The sequence below is a fragment of the Pseudonaja textilis genome, chromosome 1 (genome assembly GCF_049901715.1).
Source record: "Pseudonaja textilis isolate UNSWEBS1 chromosome 1, rPseTex1.2, whole genome shotgun sequence".
Taxonomy (NCBI): Eukaryota; Metazoa; Chordata; class Lepidosauria; order Squamata; family Elapidae; genus Pseudonaja; species Pseudonaja textilis.
In genome coordinates, this window is record NC_141990.1 from 239,696,363 (window position 1) to 239,718,268 (window position 21,906).

At 35.5% G+C, this 21,906-nt stretch overlaps 1 protein-coding gene across 1 annotated transcript; it reads left to right on the plus strand.

Annotated features, from left to right (window-relative positions):
- Nucleotides 1-812: 812 nt before the first annotated feature.
- COPB1 (coat protein complex I subunit beta 1) lies at nt 813-21,579 on the plus strand. The gene is made up of 22 exons (XM_026706487.2): nt 813-951; nt 4,601-4,752; nt 5,623-5,852; nt 6,304-6,473; nt 7,520-7,634; nt 7,970-8,062; nt 8,556-8,693; nt 9,599-9,718; nt 10,590-10,697; nt 10,805-10,951; nt 12,293-12,438; nt 13,895-13,991; nt 15,695-15,855; nt 17,032-17,152; nt 17,736-17,963; nt 18,053-18,232; nt 18,730-18,874; nt 18,970-19,089; nt 19,349-19,494; nt 20,017-20,106; nt 20,544-20,699; nt 21,258-21,579. The coding sequence occupies exons 2-22, from the start codon at nt 4,662-4,664 to the stop codon at nt 21,315-21,317; spliced, it is 2,862 nt and encodes a 953-aa protein (XP_026562272.1). The 5' UTR covers nt 813-951; nt 4,601-4,661; the 3' UTR covers nt 21,318-21,579.
- Nucleotides 21,580-21,906: the final 327 nt, after the last annotated feature.

Consider the following 21,906-nt stretch of genomic DNA (forward strand, 5'->3'; position numbering starts at 1 on the left):
CTTACAGGAAAGGGAGGGGGAAGGGAAGCAGTTATCTTGTTAAAGAAAACCTGTTTTTTTTAATAAGCCAGGTTTATATTAAAGGTCCCCCTAAACAGCCTGAAAACAACTGAAATGGGGCATTCAACAGATTCCAAGGAAAATGTATAACAAGTAACTAGAAGTCTAGAGATTCTCAAGGTCTAGTTGCCTCCTGAAAAAGCACCTTTGGGTCAACCTGAATGACTTGAGAATCTCTATAGATTTAGCTGTATAATTTGGGATGAACACCCGTTGAATGGTGTGGGTGTAGGAATGGATTTCCAGAGAAAAAAAGTGCAGGCTACAGGAAGCGGAGTCTGAGGACACAGATAAACCTCCAAGGGCTTCAACGACCCTCTGAATAAAAGGATGCAAATGATCAGCTGTCTGCAAGGAATATAAATCCTTTCATTTTCCACCATCCAGTCAGAGCTGAAGAAGCTTCTTGGATAAGAAGAGAAACGTCTTCAAAAGAAAAAAAAAAGTCCAGTTCCCTCCGGAAAAAGCACTTTGGGGGCAACAAGTAACTAGATTAGGTACGTCAACCTGTGCTTAACTTAGCGATTCCTGAGGGCAAGTTTTGACGCACGTGTAGGAAGGACGCACCCACGCTCACCCTCTTCGCCCTTCCTCCCTGCTTCCGCCCCGAGTCGCGCGGCGCTCGAAGTTCGCCAGAAAGAAGGCGGGCTTCTCCGAAGCCAGGGAGCGCTTTTGCTAACGGAGGAGGCGTGTCCTGATGGGGCCGCCGTAGTCGCGAGGTGGCCTGTGCGCCTGGGGTTTCCACGTCAGCTGGAGCAGGCGGCGGTGCCGAGCAGGACCGGAGGAAAAGAGAGCTGTGCGACGGGGCCCATTGAGGAAGAGGCGGCAGCCGTTGCCGCCGCGCAGGTTCCACAGCCGCCTCCGACTGTACCACGGGATCCCTCGTCTGAGGTAAACTGAGGCGGCCACCGGTTTTTGTCAAGGGCTCGGAGGGCAGCAGGGCCGAGGAAATGAATGTGTGGAGGGGAAAGCAAGCAAGCAGGCAGGCAACGGGCCGAAGCAGCAGTCTTTCCGGACGAAAGAGTTCGAGTGGTAAAAGGAGAGGGTCCTTCTCGCCGCCGCCGCCACCACTTTTCCTTCTCCCTTCTCTCGGGTCTGCACCCGACTTTCCCTTCCCGAAGAGAAAGGGTCTTCGGATCTTCTCGCGGGGCCTAAGAGCGACCAGCCAGCCTCCCCCTGTCGGGATAAGGGTGGGCTCTGCGGTCCTTCCGTTGCAGGGGGTTCGAGCGGGTTGACTCCCGTTAGGACTAACAGATGGGCGGGTTCAAGGATTTCCCTCCCTATGAATGAAAAGGCAGAGCGGGGATGATGAACGCTCGGCTGAGGTCGGAGACTCCCTGCCTTCGAGGGGCTTCTTCATTTGGGCTTCTTCCGAAAGCACCGGTACTGTTTGGCTCTCTGGGCCACGGAGGAGCCATCAAACTAGAGAGCAGGCGAAAGAGCCAACTGTCAGTCCAACTGTCTTACTCGGTTTCTTTTTCTTTTTTTTCTTTTCCCTACCTTGTGCCTTCGGGTCAGTCTTGGCGATTAGCTAAACTAGACTCAACTACAGCTTTCTTGGCAGTATTGTCCAGGAGTGACTTGCCATTGCCTTTTTTCTAGGGCTGGACTCGAAGTCTGGCTGGCTTGGTGACTCAAGCAGGACTAGAATTCAACCTCCTGGTTTGTAGCCTGGTGCCCTTCACTGCCACATCAAACGACTCCCCTGTAGGAGCTCAGATTAGAGCATCCCCCCAGGGTTGATATCTATTTGTCAAGCCTCCCTTTGAACACCATTAATGAGAGAATTTGCTAAATTAACTGACAGGAAATCCTCCCAACTGATCTACCCAGTTATAAATGTGATCAATTTTTAACTTGTCTTTCGAAGTCATAAACAGTGATTCTGCCTTTTCCAGCGAGCTAGCAGGATGTCGCTTACTTTTAGCTGATCTCCGGAAATCTTAAGCAGGCTCAGATCTGGTTAGTATTTGGATGGGAACTCTTCAGGAAAGCCCAGAGCTCTACTAGCATTTATTGGGATGTTGGGGAAATAAAAATATCCTGGAAGAATTCAGTAGCAAATGTCTCCCGTATTGTTCACAAAAGAAACTATGCAGATGTGTCCTTGGGAATAGAGCTTGGTTTGAAAAAGACTATCGTTTATATGGAAGTTTATTGTTTAAAGGTTATATAAAGAAGGTCTGTATAACCTAGGTTATATAAAGAAGCTGCAAACCACAGCGATAAAAAATGACAAAACGTGGATCATACCACAAATCCAGTTTGAATCATAAATGTTTGATGCAAACATGTGTTGTATTGTCAAATTTGTATTATGCCATTTTTAGATGGGCTGGTCAAAACCTAACTGCAGCCGTGTTACAAAATTATAGGAAAAGCATTGTTGTATTTTACTGTCCGCTTTAATTTGAAACTCTTCTAGTAATCCTCAGCATCAAGTCTTTCTTGTGTGTTTCATGGAATTCTTGAAGTAGTCAGATTTATACTGAGCCATTCATAACAACCCAGCATATCATCCTTGGTCATTTGTCATAGATTTCAATTCTCTCTGTGTGTCTCTGTCTTTTCTATGTATGCACAGGTGAAACATAATCCATCTGGCATTTCAGATGTATTTAATTTTCTTTTAATATTTGTAAGAATTATGTTATTCATTTGGAACTTCTCACTATCTGGACTTTCATCATTTTTTCTGTTTATCTTTGATTAATACTACTGATCCAAATAATGATATTGAGAACTATTTGTTTCTCCATTGTTTATACATTTGTTTATAAAATCATTTACTAAATAAATAAAATGGCAGGACCAGAAAAAAATGCAGATTCAAAAATAAAAATAGAGCCAAAAATAAAAAAGGGAAAAGAAAGTAAAAATGTGAGTGTGTATGGGATCTTACGGAGAAATTCAATAAGTTTAAATATTGATATTTTATCCAGTTATATTTATATAACAATTATCTATTAAGAAACATTGATAATATAGCTAATAAATGAGACCAGATTTGAATACATTTATCTTTCACTATAGGATTTTTCAAAAGTTTTTTTCTGTATTAACTTCAACAAGATTGAATCTTCAACAAGATTCAAAACTATGGTTTTGGTTTTTTTTTGAAGATTTTCAAGACTATCAAACTCAATGTAAGAATGTTACATAATACTGGCAAGGATCAAAGTAATGTTCTTTACAAGTAATATTTTTAATGACTGAGTCACAAAGATTTAAAAGGAAGAGATTAACTTTGGTCTAAAAATTAGGATTTGTGGCCTATTCTTTTACAATAACATATTTTACATAATTAAGTCTTTGATTTTACAAAATCCTGTTTATAAAACAAATGTAGCTTTATACTTTAAAAGAGTGATAGATGAAAAAGCAAAAATAGTTGCCATATTTTCCAGATGAGACTTTTAAATGTGGATTTCAGATAACTACATATTAATTTCTTAATGTTAGGAGGAATGATATCATCCAATCTATACAGGATCTAATACCAACTTCAGTTTGTATCCACTGAACATTATATACATATCTAATTATATTTCTTAATTGTCTTAGTTGAAAGGCACCAAAATATTGTTTATATTTAGTATGGATAAACTTCCAATATGGTTTTATTTATATTGTATAGATACATTGTTTCTGGGTTCAAAACCTTTTTAGAATTTTATTTTTAGGCATGGTCACCTGATAAACCAACAAAGATTCAGTGCATGTACAATTTTCATGTGTACTTGAAACCACTGTAGATCAGGCAGGTGTTTGTGATGCTTTGTAAAAACCATTAAGAGGAACAATATATGAAGTGCTTCTCTAAGCTGTGCCTCTAAACTGTGTCTTTTGAAGAAGGAGCCATTTCAGAGAGCTCCCCATGTTGCCTTGCCACCATAGTTGTATTACATTTATGCATCTTCATATGATGAGTTTGGGAGGCACTGATGTGGTTTGGCTAAACAATTAAGAGGACAGTCGTTTATTTGTGAGTTGAGGATCCAGTATAGAACCGTTGCTGCCAAGATGCTTGTATAAATCAACAGATCCCTGCCTTAATTTTTGGGATAATAACATTATTTGAGGCTAGGAAAAAAGGATAATTGGGTTAAACAATTTAAGAACCACTGACATAATGCAGACAGGGGGTTGCAGAAATGTTTTTGGCAGTCCTGTGTGTTTGATTCTAGGTTTGATTTTGGAAAAAGTAGAAATAAGTTGTAACCTATTACTTAGGTGTGTAACTTGAGGTCATGCCTAGTTATTTTAGTGAAATATGGTCAGCTTAATTTTTATACTGTGTGTGGTCTTAACCAAAGAATAGTTAGCATATTTTAAAGTGTAGAAATCCTTCACATTAATTATTCCTGTTGTTTTTTCTCCTTAATGTTCTCCTGTTTATGAAAAATGTTAAACAGTTTTGTGTTACGTGTTTTGGTAAATAAGAGACTTCAAACTTTTATCAGAAGAATTTGTTGTTATTTTCAACTGAGTTACATGCAGAATCATAATAAATAATTAGCTCGATTGATTTATTTTCTAGAATTTCTGAGACCTATTTGGAAGAACTTATATTGGGAAAGCCTTTTACAAAAAAACCCACAATGACGGCTGCAGAGAATGTGTGCTACACGTTAATTATAGTGCCAATGGACTCAGAACCACCATCTGAAATAAGTTTAAAGAATGATTTGGGTAAGTGACATGTCCTAGGCTTCTGTTTATAGCTTTAGGTATATTTAAATCAAATTTAAATAGCACATTTTGCAATCAGGTGATCAAAATTTACAATTCTTTTAAATATTACAAGGTCGCAATGATACTGAAGATAAACAGTTTAAAATATATAGTGATAGCCGAAATGATTAATAAACTACAGAGCAATGAAAGGAAAAGTTCTTTTAAAAACACTATTTGTTTAAATAATGAGAATGAAGAAGCCAGGAAGGGAGACAGGCTACTCAGCATCCATCAGAACTTAAATTTACATAAAAATAAATTATGAAATGGGCTGGTTTGAGCATTTTGAAAAACCTTGAGCATGAAACAGAGCTCTGGGCACACTGAAAATGGCTTTCAAAGGCAACCATCTATTTTGCATTCAAAGCAACAGCTTTCCATCTGAAACTAGATTTTTTTTAATGAAGTTTCATACTCAAAACAATTTGAAATAAAGTATTTTTCATACTCTTAAGTATTGCTTTTCTGCAATGTGAAAGTCTTGTTCTTTGCAATAGATTATTTCTCATTTGGACATTTGTCAAGCTCTTTGTTCTATGATTACTCTGTATTCTAAATAGAATTGCCTTAGTGAACTAAGTAGAAATTATTTGCAGTGTTTTTTTAAACTTAGAACATTACGCATGCTGCTTGGGAAATTATGGGACTTGAAGTGAACACATCTTTAAAGTTGCCAAGTTTTAAAAATACCGAATTATACCTTCATCAGAGCTATTGGTGAAATAGTTATACCCAAAAGAAGCTGTGTAAAGAGAAGCAAACAAGTGGTTTGCAGCATACATTGTTAACATACGTTGTGCTTATTTTAACTTTTTCATTTGACAGAAAAAGGAGATGTAAAATTGAAGACCGAGGCCTTGAAAAAAGTGATAATAATGATCTTAAATGGCGAAAAGTTACCAGGACTTCTGATGACTATTATTCGTTTTGTGCTGCCACTTCAAGACCACACCATAAAGAAACTTCTTTTAGTATTTTGGGAGATAGTTCCCAAAACTACTCCAGATGGTAGATTGCTGCAAGAAATGATCCTTGTTTGTGATGCCTACAGAAAGGTAAAAACTTTAATTTGATTTAATATTAATTTTCTCTTTCCCAGTGAGCAACTATAACGGTGTTTACTGAGCATAAGACCAATTGCCATATAAGTTTAAATATGCTAAATCTTTAGAATTGCACAATTTGTGATCTGTGTTTCAAAATACATTTAGGGTGTCATCTTGCTAAAAACAGCCAGGTGTCACTTTATGCCATATTTTTAATTCTCTTGAAAATAGATTCTTCCTTTTTTCTTGAAAGACTGTGAATTAAAAAATACATATTTTAGGTTAAGTGTTCTAATATTTTTTAAAAATCCATAACAATGCATGTTAAAATATATGAAGCAAAATAATACGAATAGAGCCATGCATAGATCTAAAATGGATTCAAAGCAGAGAAATAATCAGGTAGCTGACACCGTTAGATATAAATCTTGTAATATGTTTGCTAATTTTGTTGTCTTAGGATCTTCAACATCCAAATGAATTTATCAGAGGGTCCACTCTTCGTTTTCTTTGCAAACTTAAAGAACCAGAACTGCTAGAGCCATTGATGCCAGCTATCCGGGCATGTCTGGAACATCGTCATAGTTACGTGCGCAGAAATGCAGTCCTTGCAATTTATACTATTTACAGGTAAATTCTATCCGTTAACTGATATCACAAAGCCTGCATATAAAAAGATATTAAGCTTAAATGTTAAATGGTAAGGTTTTATTTTATTTTTCCTTGAAATTGATTCCCTTGGCTTAATTACAGGGCCATTTATCTGTTTTGATATTTCTCAAAAAAAAACAACAGAGTACTTATTTGTGTGAGTGTGTGTGTATATACATGTATAGGCTTGTGTATGCGTGTGTATACACACACACGTATATGTATGTGTATATACACACACACGTTTATAACAGCACACATTTGAGATATTGTAAATTGTAGATATAAAAATAAAAGGATATCATTTCTGCTGAAATTCATAGGCATGAAAATTTACTAACATTTAAGGATTTATAGTAATAATTTTAAATAGTCTGATGTTATCTTTTTTTTTTAATTTAGACTGGTTTCTTTATATATATGATCGTATTCTACAAAACTGGATAGATTGTACATTATAGGTGATAATGTACAACAAATAAATTGTATGTGCCTATTATCCTTGAAGCTGATATAATCCTTTGTCTTGGATTTGAAATATTAAATGATTTTGAAAAATGTTTATTTTATTTTTGATGTAAGTGAAGTAGTTTAAAGTTAGGAAAAATGAAATTGAAAGTATTAGCATGCCAACCTTTGTAGAATTATTTTTCTTGCAAGCTGGTAGATGGTAGTCAGATTGGTAGTTAGAAAGTACTTTTACACACTTGCTGGTATCTTGTAAAACAGTGCATTAAAAATATGTAGAAGGCAGACAATCAAACTTTCAACTCCTATTAACCTTTAGTTGTTTGGTAACATGGATATAATTTCAGTTTTACAAATTCACACTATTGATGACTTTTTTCTTTTATGGAAATACAGCTATACTAGTTTGGGAAATATTGTTAAAATGTAAATTACCTACCTTGAAAGGAGAATTGTTCTTTAACTCCCTCCATCCACCCAATTGGATGCAGTTTCTATATGTTGTATTATCCAATTTCTTTGCTTCTAAGTATTATTGGTGCTTTCTTTCCCAAAAGAAACTTTGAACATCTTATACCTGATGCCCCTGAGCTGATCCATGATTTTTTGGTGAATGAGAAAGATGCAAGTTGCAAAAGAAATGCCTTCATGATGCTAATTCATGCTGATCAGGTAAAAATATAGCCTACCTAATTCTGATTTTTATTTAATAATTGTTAACTTGGCACCAGCACTTCAGTTTGATTTCTTCACAGATATATGTTGAGCCATGCTTGCCTAAATTACATTATGCACATCCATCATCTAAACCTATGTGAATCTTTGAACTCTAATCCTTCCACAGCCTGAAAAGAAATTCCAGCTCTATAATGCATGTTGGCTAATCCCGATAAAGTAATTATGAGATCTCTCACAGAAGGAATGTTAAATATAATTATGTATAAGGAATATTGTAGAGTTAAATTTCAAATCAGTATAGCAAAATTCATACTTGTTTCTTTTTAAAGGACCGAGCTTTAGATTACTTGAGTACCTGCATTGACCAAGTCCAGACATTTGGTGATATTCTCCAGCTGGTTATTGTGGAACTAATCTATAAGGTGCAGTAAAACAAATTAATCCTTAACAATGAAAGCAATTACCTTTGAACAAGCTACTGAAATAAGATTCAGTCATGAGTTCAATTAGTAATTTGAAACGCTTGAAAAGTGAGAAGAAATTGTGACAGAATTTCATAAGCCAGAGTATACACTGTTGGATGGAAAGAGAGTTAGATCCAAGCAGTAGAAGACAATTCTGTTTCTACTATCTATGACTGGATAACTGTCTCTTCCATTAATATTTTTTGTGTCTATACATTGTGCTTTTTTCAATTCTTACAATTCGCAATTGGGGTTGGGTTGTCAAAAGAATAGGAAGCTGTGAAGTAAAGTAAAGTTTACTACATTTGTCATTGTATTTTTTTAGTACAGTGTATTTTGAGATAGTCCGATGATGGCCTTCTATTCTAGTGTAGTTATAAAGTAACTAAGGAATTGATTTAAAAAATAATACTCTGCATAAATAATTTTTCTGTCTCATTTCCAAATTTAGGTTTGTCATGCTAATCCATCAGAAAGAGCTCGATTTATTCGTTGTATCTACAATCTACTACAATCATCGAGCCCTGCAGTAAAATATGAAGCAGCTGGAACATTAGTCACTCTTTCCAGTGCTCCAACTGCAGTCAAGGTACCGCAGTGCATTGTGTCTTAATAAAGTGTACAAATACTGTATAGTTAAAGACTAGGCAATCTTCATGCAGATTAACGATGCTTGTCAGTCAGGTTTGAAAAATGTCGTGGGCCAAGAGAATGAGAAATCTGGTTGCTTTGTAGAACTCTTTGGCTTCTGCATTAAACTGAAAAGCTGTGTGAAGAATTCTCACTGAATCAAAATCAAACTTTTCAGGATGGAAAATGATAAATATAAAGGAGAACTCAAAAAATCCAAAGCATCCATTGTTGATTTTCAAGCTATGAGGTTTATTTAGTTATTTCTCGGTTGCAGTTGGTTTTGGTAAATATGCAATTTTGTTAATTGTTGTCTATATATTATCATATACTTATCAAAACTGTTGCTAAATGGAATAATGTACATAACCACTCAGGTGTGGATGCACAGCAATTTGTGTTTGAGACTGCAGTTTGTCTTCAGTTTACATTTATCTATAATAAAGGGAAATGTGTCACAAGGGATGGTTAGGGTTAGGTTAGGGTTAGGGATGGTTAGATATTAGAGGTTTTTCTTTTTTTGGACCACTAAAATGACTTATCTAAGAGAAAGTTATTTGAAACATAACATTTTATTTCCAGTCTTTCAGGTAACCTTGTACATTGCGAGTGGGTTTAAAATCTTCACAAATGTTATAGAACTTCCTGGTTTTTCCCCTTTTGCAAATTGGACTATTTCCGTAAAAGTGGACTTAAATGTTCACAAATATAATATAGACTTCCTAATTTTTTCACTTTTGCAAGTTGTAGTCGTTGCTTAAATAATTGTATTTTATTGATTTTATTATTTTTTAACTCTTTTTTTTCTCTGTATCACAAAAGGGTAGTGTTTTAAATAACCTTAATTCTGTCTTATAACTTAAGGCAGCAGCTCAGTGTTATATTGACTTGATTATTAAAGAAAGTGACAACAACGTGAAGCTGATTGTCCTGGATCGCTTGATTGAACTCAAAGATCACCCTTCCCATGAAAGAGTACTACAAGTAAGTACACTACAAACTACATTTGATCCCCTAAATTTAAAGTAATTAAATAAAATACCGATAGTACATTGTGAAGAAATGTTGGAGAGGGTGGAGTTAATGAATATAATGAAGCCTCAAGTGGTCTTTTATTTTTGGCTTTGAATTAAAAAAAGCTTCCTTGGTTAAGAGAACAAACAAACTGCATTTCTAATTATGCTTTTTTCTACTCAAATTCCACACCACTATGGGCATCATCAAAAGAGGGCAAGGGACAAAATTTTCGTCATGACAGTGGGACTCGGATATCATGACTTAACATATTTGAGTCAGAATTTGAAGTAGGTAATAATATGAGATGTGGGTCATTATGTCATTGTGCATGTGTCTTTTTTTCCTTTTTTTTTCATCATGGTGATCTGGTGTAGATGCCATTCAAGGCAATTTCTTACCTTTCACTTTTTAGGGCAGGGGTTTCCAACCTTGGCAACTTTAAGATTTGTGGACTTCTACTCCCAGAATTCCCCAGCTGAAGTCCATAAGTCTTAAAGTTGCCAAGGTTGGACATCCCTGCTTTAGGGGTTCCAAATGCCAGTCTGCTCTTGCAAAAATGAAGAGAAAAGTTGCTGAAATAGAGACAATTTGATTATTAAACTGGTCAAGAATGAATTTTACAAATTTTCAAACATCTCTGATTTAAAATTACTCTTCTCAAAGTCTGCTTTTTAATAATAACAGTTTTGTTCAAATTTCTGTTATATGCCCCTAGATGCGATATCCATTTCATCATTTATAATACATTTTGATGCTGTTTGAAAATTCTTACAATTCTATACAGAATTTTCTCAGGATGATTAATGAATAAATATAAATGAAATGTGCTTTATTTCAGGATTTGGTTATGGACATACTGAGAGTTTTGAGTACTCCTGATTTGGAAGTTCGCAAAAAGACATTACAGTTGGCTCTTGACCTTGTGTCTTCCAGAAATGTAGAAGAGGTAAAATAAATGTTACTCCCAAATATATAGATTCTTATTTTAATGTTGTGAAATTAATATTGTATAGAATTATATAATACACAATTAATAGTATTTTTTGCCACTAGTTGGTGATTGTTTTGAAGAAAGAAGTCATTAAAACAAATAATGTGACTGAGCATGAAGACACTGATAAATACAGACAGTTGCTTGTTCGGACTTTACATTCTTGTAGTGTTCGGTTCCCAGACATGGCTGCCAACGTCATTCCTGTGGTATGTAAATCAACTTTGTTTTCATTGCTCTGCAATACTTGTTATTGTTAACTTATGCTGTTATCAGCTTACTTTAGACAAAATCATTATTCATCTCTAATTCAGGTTTCCTATACATTGCTTCCTTACTTAACTGTTTATCTTTGAGATACATCTTACATAATATTTCTTTATTTGAGAAGTAATGATTAGTCATTATCCAATGCCTCGTGCTTGCTGCAAGATTGGTTTAATTGGTTAGTTTAATTTGTAGATTTTTTTAAACATACCTTTCCATTTTATTGAAAATAGTGGAGAACAATGACTTGAGCCTGATTTAGTCAAAAAGCTGATCCAAAAGTAGGCAATCTAGGTACTGGGTCCAGAGTGTCTTCCAACTCAATCTTAACTATTCCATTCTCTTTTACTTTCAATGGGGTTACGAAAATTCTGTATTCATTTTTCTGAGGTGGATTTTAAAGAACTGAGATTACAATGTTGTTAAGAATCGGTTTGCTGGATTCATGCTAGAATCAATCTAATTTCCAAACTCTGATCTCTGGAGTAGATTAAAATGGGATTGAATAGTTTATAGGTCAGCCTATTGGCGAGGCTGTTTTCTCTCTCTCTCTTTCTCTCTCTCTCTCTCTCTCCCACTCCCTCTCTCCCTTCCTCCCTCCCCCTCTCTCCTCCCTCTCTCCCTTTCTCACTCACACACAGCACATACATAACATTTCTTTTTATAGAGTTGTATTAAGAATTTTCTGTTTACAGAGACATGTCTCTTTCATTTAAGTGTTCATAATTTAGCTTTACTGGGTCATGACCTACATTCTAGACAAATCTATTTCACATATGTTATATTGATTAAAAAGTGAACTATGCCACAGCTATTATCATTTAGATAACACATCTTTTACTAAGCTAAAGGCCATCCATTCTGCATTCCTGATCTACATGTTAAGATATCTCTAATTTATTAGTGGAATGTAGTATGGTGCTAATAAGTTGTACCCAAATGCCTTTTGTCAATGTAAATTGTCATGTCAAAAACAATTGAACATAAATGCTTTTAAACTGGCAGTCATTCCCATTCGTAACCTTGTTTTTGCCAAAAAATTAAGCAGTTAATCTTTTGTGTCATCCCATGGTTTTCCACAATTAACCAGGCAAAGATATGAGTCATTCATATTAAATCTCCAAATTTTACCAAATTCATAAGATTTTGGTAGTGTTCAATTTAATGGAGGGTTGTTGCTGGCATACCTAGTCAGGTACCATATTTCTGTATCTGGTATTAGATAGTGGTACAGTGGTTTGTTCCAAATTTTGTAATGCTCATGTTCATACTTATTCTTCTAGTTGATGGAGTTTTTAAGTGATTACAATGAAGCGGCAGCTGCAGATGTATTGGAGTTTGTGCGTGAAGCCATTCAGCGTTTTGATAATCTCAGGCTGCTAATTGTAGAGAAAATGTTGGAAGTCTTCCATGCGATTAAGTCTGTCAAGTAAGTTTAAGATCTGCCTTAAAAATTCATTATCTGAATTTCAATGTACATTACTTTTAATACTTGGTGTTGTAATACCATCAGCATCACTGAAATAGCAATAGCACTTAAACTTGTATACCGCTTTACAACCCTCTCTAAGCAGTTTATAGAGTCAGCATATTGCCCCCAACAATTTGGGTCCACATTTTTACCCACCTTGGAAGGATGGAAGGCTGAGTCAACCTTGAGCCTGGTAGGATTTGAACTGCCAAATTGCAGGCAGCTGGCCGTCAGGAGAAATAACCTGCAGTACTGCACTCTAACCATTGCACCACTGTGGAAATAATCCATATACAAATGACTTTCTTGCAGTTGGAATTTATTTTATTGCTGAAGATTTTTCTTTGTCTCTGAATGCATTTAAAATTCCATTTTGATGCCAGATCTAAATCTCATCCTTAAGAAAAGCCTGCATTGCAGTTCTCTAATGCCTATTGAAAATTGTGTTTAGTTGGCTGTATTCCCAGGATTGCAGACTTTGTTACATTACTTTATCATAGAATTGCATTGCACTTTAGCATAGAGTTGCATTAATTACTTTCTTAAAGCAATCTGAAGTACAAGTGACGGTTTCTGAGTAAAGTATGTATAGATTAAAAATACCTGAATGTTAAAATTTAATTTTTCGGTTAGTTGCAGAAAGTTCATTCCTGTGATGTTTCCTCTCCTACCTGACCAATTGTCTCTGCACAGGCAGCCTTCTGTTTGCAGTGCTTTCTTTTCCTTTGCTTAGACCCAAGCATGCATCTATGACATTCACACAACTCATTGTATTTCTGGAAAGATGTTTTTACTGGTGACAGGGAGAAATAGAGAAGAAGAGTTATTTATGCTGCTCTTCTGCTTTTCTATGCATAATTGACACTTATTCTTGGTAATCAGTGGAGTAGAAAGGTGCATTCCTTGGAAGAAAGTTACACCATCTTTTAAGTTATGATTTGTTTTCTTTGATCTGGGATAAATGGTAATTCCATGTGATCCCTTGCAAAAGCAAATCCATTATCATAACTGGCTGGTTATAGGTAGTCCTTGACATACAACCATTCCTTTAGGAACTGTTTGAAGTTACAAGGGCACAGAAAAAAGTGACATGGCCATTTTTCACATGACAATTGCAGCATTCCCCACAGTTACACAATCAAAATTTGGATGCTTGGTAACTAGCATGTATTTCTGATGGTTGCAATGTGCCGGGTCATGTGATCAGCTTTTGCAGCCTTCTGACAAACAAGATCAATGGGAAAGCCAGATTTACATAATATAACTAACTTAACAATTGCAGTGATTTACTTAACAACTATGGCAAGAAAGGTTGTAAAATGGGGCAAAACTCACTTAGCAACTGCCTTGCTTAACAAGAAACATTTTGGTCTCAACTGTGGTTTATTTTGTTTTGCTTTGCTTTGTTTTACAGAATTTATCGGGGAGCGCTCTGGATCCTTGGAGAATACTGCAGCACAAAGGAAGATATACAGAGTGTAATGACAGAGGTCCGTAGATCATTGGGAGAGGTATGTGTTTGCACTTTTGTTAATTGGAAATATTTTTCTAAGTTGATGTACAGTATTTCAGAGGAAAAGCATAGCTTTTGAAAAATTCTATAGAATTCTGAAACTGGTTCTTTGTTTCTTGAGGATGCATTTAGGAATTCTTTAAATGAAAAGCAGTGTGATAGTATCCACAATTTCTAATAGAGCAACTGAACAGAATTTCATTATATTGAAGTAATTGAGTATCTCATTGATGGGCAGTGAAACTAACAGCAATCTTTTGACAGAAATCTAATTAAGAGGGGCCTTCTTATAAAAAGGATTAACTGGGAAGGCATTTGAGATAATGGATGGTATCTGCCAACCTTCAGCTCCCAATGGAAATAATTCTTTTCTGCCTTCATTTTAACAAGAAATCCTCAAAAGCGATACTAGGGAAACATAGAGTGAAGACAGTTATGAGACTTCCAACTGCACATTTGCAAAGCAGCTCAGATAATATTGGTTTTGTAGATTTAACAGAAATTCTGTGCTACAGAAAATTCTAATGAGATCCAAGATCCAATCCAAATTGTCTTCCTGCTCCCAAAATCTTTTGACCAAAGAGTTTTATGTAATAAGGAAGAGATGCCTTTACCTTAAATGAAATAAATGTACACAACTCTACAAATATTGTGATCTTATGAGTTCTAATAGGAACATAAGCAATACACTGCTAAATTGGACCCCTGTCCTAACCACTCCAGCCGTCTATTCTTACAGTGGCTAAACAACTGCACAAGGAAGCTCACTAGTCTTCCAGCAGATAATCTTCACTGCCATGAAGGCTGATAACCATCAGTCCCATGACTACCATAAATTTCTCATTTGAACTCGTTGGAATTTACAACCATTTGTCATTGCAACATACATAATACATATAACAGTAATAAGATTATCAGTAACCAGATTTCCTAAGCTTATTACATATTTTATTTTCCCATCTTTTCATTGTAATGCATTTATCTTACTGTTTGAAATCATCTTTGTTACAACCAGAAGTCAAATATAAACAACACACATGCACCCCCACCCCCACACCTATCTTTATGTATTTGTATAAATGTGTACATGGCTTTGGGTCAGTTTTGACACCTTATCATAAGAATAGGTGGATGGTACATTTGAAAGAACAAAATTGAGCAATTTGGATCTGACTCAAACAAAAGAAGCAAATCAAAATTTTATCGTCTACCAGGGAATTTCTTAAAGATCAGATGGATACATGAAATCTAAGATTCCCTATAGAGAGAATAAAAAGAAAGCATATGGGTCAGGGACACCCTGAATCATCCTCACAAGAACATACACACTGGTGTGAGGGATACTTCTCATACTTTCAAAGCCTTAAGGGGCAGAGGTTTTCCCCCCAAACAGTCCTAGAGCATGAAGCTTGCCAGTAGCTTTGCTTTATCCAAGTTAACATGCTTTTCATGGACTCCCCTCTCATGGGTACAAACCCACTAGGAAAAAAATAGACTTCAGCATAGTAGCAAGCTCTAGCATCCACAGAGAACAAGCAGATCACTAAAAAATGTTTCTTAGTACATACTGGAACCATAATGAAAACTAGTAAATTCATATTGAGCAGCTTCAAGAATATTAAGCTTGTAAAGACAAGGAATGACAGAAGAGAACAAGTATGTGTTTTTAACAACTTTACTGCTGCTCTTTTTTACATTCAGATCCCAATAGTAGAATCTGAAATCAAGAAAGAAGCTGGTGAATTGAAACCTGAGGAGGAAATCACTGTGAATCCTATCCAAAAGCTGGTAACTGAAATGGGAACTTACGCTACCCAGAGTGCCCTTTGTAGCTCCGCACCTGCCAGAAAGGAAGAAGAGAGGTGATTAAGTTTTTACTGTTCTTAGAACGGTTTATATCTAAACATACATATATAATGTTTTTTCTTATTTTTGCACAAGTCGCTTAATGTGATTTCTTATTTTATCTTTCACAATATTCTGCATTGGAATTGACTTCTTATTTTTGATCTGGAGTTCAGGATGTAATTATAATAATTTATTATAAGGGTAGATATTTGAAAATATTGCAACAGTTTTTAAACTATTTTGGGGCATCACTGATTATTTAGTAAGCATTATACAAAAGTAATGTAGGAGATGACCAGGCTGAGCCTGACAGTGAGGCCAAATGCATCATCAGTCCGGAGTTTCTATGCCTCTAAAAGATACCTAAGTCCAGCCCCCACTCACCCCCTTGAAGCCTGTTGGCTGCTAACTGGCACCAATTTGCATTGACCATTAGTAATCAGAGTCTTGGGTATAGGTAGTTTGGAATAAATTCACCGTGTTTTTGAACTCTTGTTTCTTGTACCTGACAAAATTAAATTCATTGTCATGGCAGCAGGCTTTTCTCATCCATTTTAATGTTCTCATACTAGAATCAGAACCTTAAAAAGAATGTGAGATTTCAGCTATTTCTTTGGTGGATTCATGGATGCATTCTCGAACTTGGAATCTTAACCACAAACACCAAAATTTCTGCCTTACCCACTTTTGGAGGGAGATGGAACAGATAATTGACTTTGTCACTGACCACTTGTAGAATTTCTGTTCTCGTAATTCTATTGCTAAGACGGGTGGGTGTCTTAGCCATGTAAAGTATGTCCCTCTTACCAGTTAGTATTAGGTTGGTAATAGTTATCAGTGGTTATCTAGACTTGCTGGAGCACCTAAATAAATTTTCCTTTGGTATAGAAACTAATGAACTCCCCAGCAGTTAAAACTGTAATGAAACAACCTTAATGTAGGAGACAGGTCAGCGTTCTCAAAGGCATTTGAAATTCAAGCTCCTGTATTCATCATAGGTCTTGATCCTGCCTGGGGAAAGCATTGTCACAACATGAAAATAATTTTCAACATAGTTGCAATATATCATTTAAATATCATTTTAAAACTATTAACGAATGCACACTCCTTCATACAGCTAAACTCAAATAGAATGCCTGGGATTGCCAGCTGCTCTTTTTCTGAACATTAATTTTACCTTCTCTTTGTAGACCACCCCTGAGAGGCTTTTTGTTGGATGGTGATTTCTTCGTGGCAGCTTCCCTTGCAACAACTCTGACCAAGATTGCTTTACGTTATGTGACTCTGGTTCAGGAAAAGAAGAAACAAAATGTAAGTGATTTTTCATAGAGGGTTTTGTATCATTAAATTTCAATTTTTAGGCAATAGCTGTATACTCAACTCACTTATGATTCTTTGCAGGCTCGTATGGAGATACAATTGAGCAAACTGTTTGCTGTCAGGATAATATGTTATTATTGCACAGGTTTCCCAAGGCAGCAGCTTGGTTTATTGTGCCTTAGAGTATTTGAAATGAATCGAGGTAGACCATACGCTGTAAAACTATCTTATCTATATATTTAATTTAGAGAGAGAAAGAATAGGTGTTACCACAAATCACAATTTAGATCCTGAATGACTTTTTAAACTGTGATGATTGGAAATTGCTTTCCAAACCACTTTGGAGTATTGCTTTATTTGGAGTATTTGGACTAAAGAGGGAAGGTTCCATTATGGTTTTTCTTTAGCGTTACTTGGACATATTTAGCACGAAGTAGCCTGTGTCTTGTAATTGCTATTTTTTTAGATTCTTAATTCAGTCTTACATGTCATTTTGAAGAAGAGAGTAGTGGAATGCATGGGATTAAAAGAAATGTAAGTTGTTTTAATATCATCTCTCTCACTTCCATATTAGTCTTTTGTAGCGGAGGCAATGCTACTTATGGCCAGTATTCTCCATTTGGGCAAATCATCTCTCCCTAAGAAGCCAATCACCGATGATGATGTGGATCGGATTTCTCTGTGCCTGAAAGTGCTCTCAGAATGCTCCCCTCTCATGAATGATATTTTCAACAAGGAGTGCCGGCAATCGCTTTCTCATATGTTGTCTGCCAAGCTGGAAGAGGAGAAGCTGTCTCAGAAGGTGAGAACTGATCTCCGCATCTATACTTAAGAACATTGGAAAACATCAGTTTGTAACCATTTCTTTTCCTTTTTTTCCCCTCACACCAGAAAGAGTCTGAGAAGAGGAACGTGACCATTCAGCCAGATGATCCTATTTCTTTCATGCAGCTCACTGCTAAAAATGAAATGAGCTCAAAAGAAGATCAGTTTCAGCTCAGTCTTTTAGCAGCTATGGGGAACACTCAAAGAAAAGAAGCCGCTGACCCGCTGGCATCCAAGCTCAACAAGGTAAGATAGATAGTTCTCAGACAGTTCTTCAGTCTAAATCCAGGGATCTACCTCATCTCATTTTTAATAGGGAAATGTAATGAAAGCCTTGGAGAAAAATGCAAATAGGGCTTAGCTGTGGGTGAAGCGAAACAAATAGCATAGCTTCCTAGGCAAAATAGGAAGCAGTATTAGAACTGTAAATATAAAGTTTATTTAACTGTATGATTGAGTCTCTCCAAGTATGGATTGCCATGCTGGTGGGAAAGAGAGTAATCGTATTTTGGAATACAGTAAATCATTTTATTAGCTTTGGGATATTGGTGAATCCAAGAGTGGCTTTTTGAGCTAAACAGGATTAAATATTATATAAAAGAAATTATGTGTAATTTTTCCCCAAAATTCTTCGTTTTTTTTAATAAGTTAGCAACACATGGACACTCAGGCAACTGCATTATCTTCAGTGAGGCTCTTCTGGTAAAGACTGACAATTGCTGCTATCTTCTGTTCCTTGATAGGTAACTCAGCTGACAGGTTTTTCAGATCCTGTCTATGCTGAAGCGTATGTCCATGTCAACCAGTATGATATTGTGTTGGATGTCCTTGTGGTAAACCAGACAAGTGATACTTTGCAGAATTGCACGCTAGAATTGGCTACGTTGGGTAAATAATCCACGATTTTTAATTATTTCTTCTGGCTGTTTTTTTCTGTTTCTCATTAACGTCTTGATATATTGCCTTCAAACCATTTTAATTAGGTGACTTGAAGCTGGTGGAAAAGCCATCTCCTCTGACTCTTGCGCCCCATGATTTTGCCAATATAAAAGCAAATGTGAAAGTAGCTTCCACTGAAAATGGAATTATTTTTGGCAACATAGGCAAGTGTTCTATTTTATACATTTTATGGGATTTTGAAAGTGTCAGGTCCCTGATGAGAGAAAATGAATGAATGTTTCGATAAATTATATACAGTATCTTACAATATAGTAGCTAATCAGTAGCACCTAAAATATTGGGGAATACTATTTTCAGAAACATAGCATTTTTCAGAATGAAATTGGGTGTTTTATTCAGCTTCAAAACTGTCACAATGTACGTTGCTAATTTCTACTGACTTTTCTCTTTCTCTATTTTTAGTATACGATGTTTCTGGAGCAGCCAGTGATAGAAACTGTGTTGTTCTTAGTGACATACACATTGACATCATGGATTATATCCAGCCTGCTACTTGTACTGATGCTGAATTCCGTCAGATGTGGGCAGAATTTGAATGGGAAAACAAAGTGAGCTCTATAAACTGTTTCGATATTTATACTTCTTATTATTGAACATTTTAAAGAAAGAAACATATGAACCATGAAGGATAAAAGACAACTAAAAGAATAAAAATCTAAAATACAGTTAATAAGATATGAATAAGTAAACATGGAATCTAAAATGTCATGGAAATTATAAAGTTATATCTGGTTAACATAATATAAACCCACTAACTATAACTATAAGCAATAATGAATTAAATCAGTACCAGGATTTTAAGTAATTCAATATTGAAATCACCATCCACAAAAATATTGAGAAAAATTGACTGATTAATATTATGGATATGGTTACTGGGTGCTTCAAATCCTTCTAGGCTATGTTGAAGTGTTTGAAAACTGGGGGTTTTTTAGAATACAATTGATGGTAATATTTAAAAACCCAAGTAATGTTTAAAGACATCTGAGATTAAAAGCCGTGTCTTCAATTATTTCTTATCAATTAAAAGACAGCTTGTCTTTCTATTTAATTTCTATTTATTTTTGAAGGTTACAGTGAATACCAATATAGTGGATCTGAATGAATACTTGCAACATATCTTAAAATCAACTAACATGAAATGCCTTACCCCAGAAAAGGTAAGATCTTACATCCAGATCTGGAATTAATTTGGGGCTTTCTTGGTACTTCTTCCTTTCTAATCACCCATCCGTGGCATGTACCTGCTGAAAACTTTCCTTGAGGCTTAGATTCTTGGAATGGTATAGGATATGTTGGTGCAAAGAACACCAGTGACAAGTGCAGTGCTTTTTCCTAAACATTGTGACTTAAGAGTTTACAAATATTACATTGAAGAAATTAATGGATTTAAAATTTGCTTTAATTTGGCTTCACTGTCAATTCACGTAAATCTGTTCTTGGATAAATAAGGCGAGTGTATATTTATTGCTTTTGGGATAGTTTGAACTGTAATGTAATGAGAAAAATATAAAGTATTAAGCCACATGCCTGTTCAGTTAGAGCTTCAAGGGGAAAGTACATTTTTATAAACATGGTATCAAATATGGTTTTCTAGGCACTTTCCGGTTATTGTGGCTTCATGGCTGCCAACCTGTATGCACGCTCCATATTTGGAGAAGACGCACTTGCAAATGTCAGCATTGAAAAGCCAATTCACCTTGGACCTGATGCTCCAGTCACAGGACACATAAGAATTCGGGCAAAAAGTCAGGTAATTATGCAGTTGTCTCCTTTTATCATTATTCTAATGATTAACCTGATTACTGTATATTTACTGATGTAACACAATATCCTGAATGAATTCTTCAGACTATAGGGAATGCCCTATAAATCTTTGTAGAATAAACAGGTAAATCTATTATTAGAAGTGCTGATGAAATAGACCAGTCCAAAAGAATGAAGTGGGAATTTTCTATCTATTTAGAGGGATCTAAATGAGTTTTGGTTTATTATAGCATCAAATGGAGAAGTTGCTATGAAATAATAAGTTTTAAGATTGTAACTAAAAGTTAACTGACCAAAAGGCATTACCCAAAATTTTTCTGAACCGTAGTTGTAAGAGAGACTAGGAGAAGATGTGTTCAGCACTGAACTGAAGCATTAACTACGATTTAATTATTTCAGGGTTTTCTCAAACGCTCCAAATTTCCTTAAAATGTTCTCAAGAGTCATGCAGATGCAGACTTGGGGGGCGGGGATATTTTCTTTACATGTGAATTACTGAATATTGCAATTATTGTTTAAATTGTCATTATTCTGATCCTTACAGGGAATGGCGCTAAGTCTTGGTGACAAGATCAATCTCTCTCAGAAGAAAACTAATTTATAAGATTCTTCTGAACATTTACAACTAAATGCTTGGAATTTTGCTTGTTGGGGATCAGACAATTTTGCATATTCTGTTTTTTGGTCGTAGAAGCCGAACTTGTAATGAATAAATTCCAGCAAATAATTTTTACGTTTTCCTTATCATTCAAGATCATTGTTGATAAAACTTCAAATATATTTTTTCTCTATGTCTGTAAAAGTCAATTTGTCTAGTCTCTTACATGTACTCTTTCCAAACTAAAATAAAATACAATTCTCTATAACTCTGTTGTGTTACTTGGGCACCAGATCTATATTATTCAGATCTTAAGAAAAATTTCATAGTAAACTTTAGGATAAACTATGAGCAAAATTAGGATTTCTTGTCATACACACATAGACATATTTATTTAATTTAATATGCCACCCACCTCACTATCAAGTGACTCTGGGTGGCTTACAAAAATCATAAAATACAGAATATATAAATATTAAATAACTCAAAATTAAATAAGTTTTAAAAACTAGAATACTATAGGTGGAGAGGGATCTTCCTACTTCAAAAACTTTCTCCAGTATGGAATGCCTTAAGGCCAGTCTGAAGAGCTAGG

Coding starts and splice junctions, on each gene's coding strand:
- COPB1 (XM_026706487.2), top strand. CDS start 4,662: ATGACGGCTGCAGAGAATGTGTGCTACACGTTAATTATAGTGCCAATG. Junction 8,063..8,555: donor TTGTGGAACTAATCTATAAG/GTGCAGTAAAAC, acceptor TTCCAAATTTAG/GTTTGTCATGCTAATCCATC. Junction 15,856..17,031: donor GCCAGAAAGGAAGAAGAGAG/GTGATTAAGTTT, acceptor TTCTCTTTGTAG/ACCACCCCTGAGAGGCTTTT.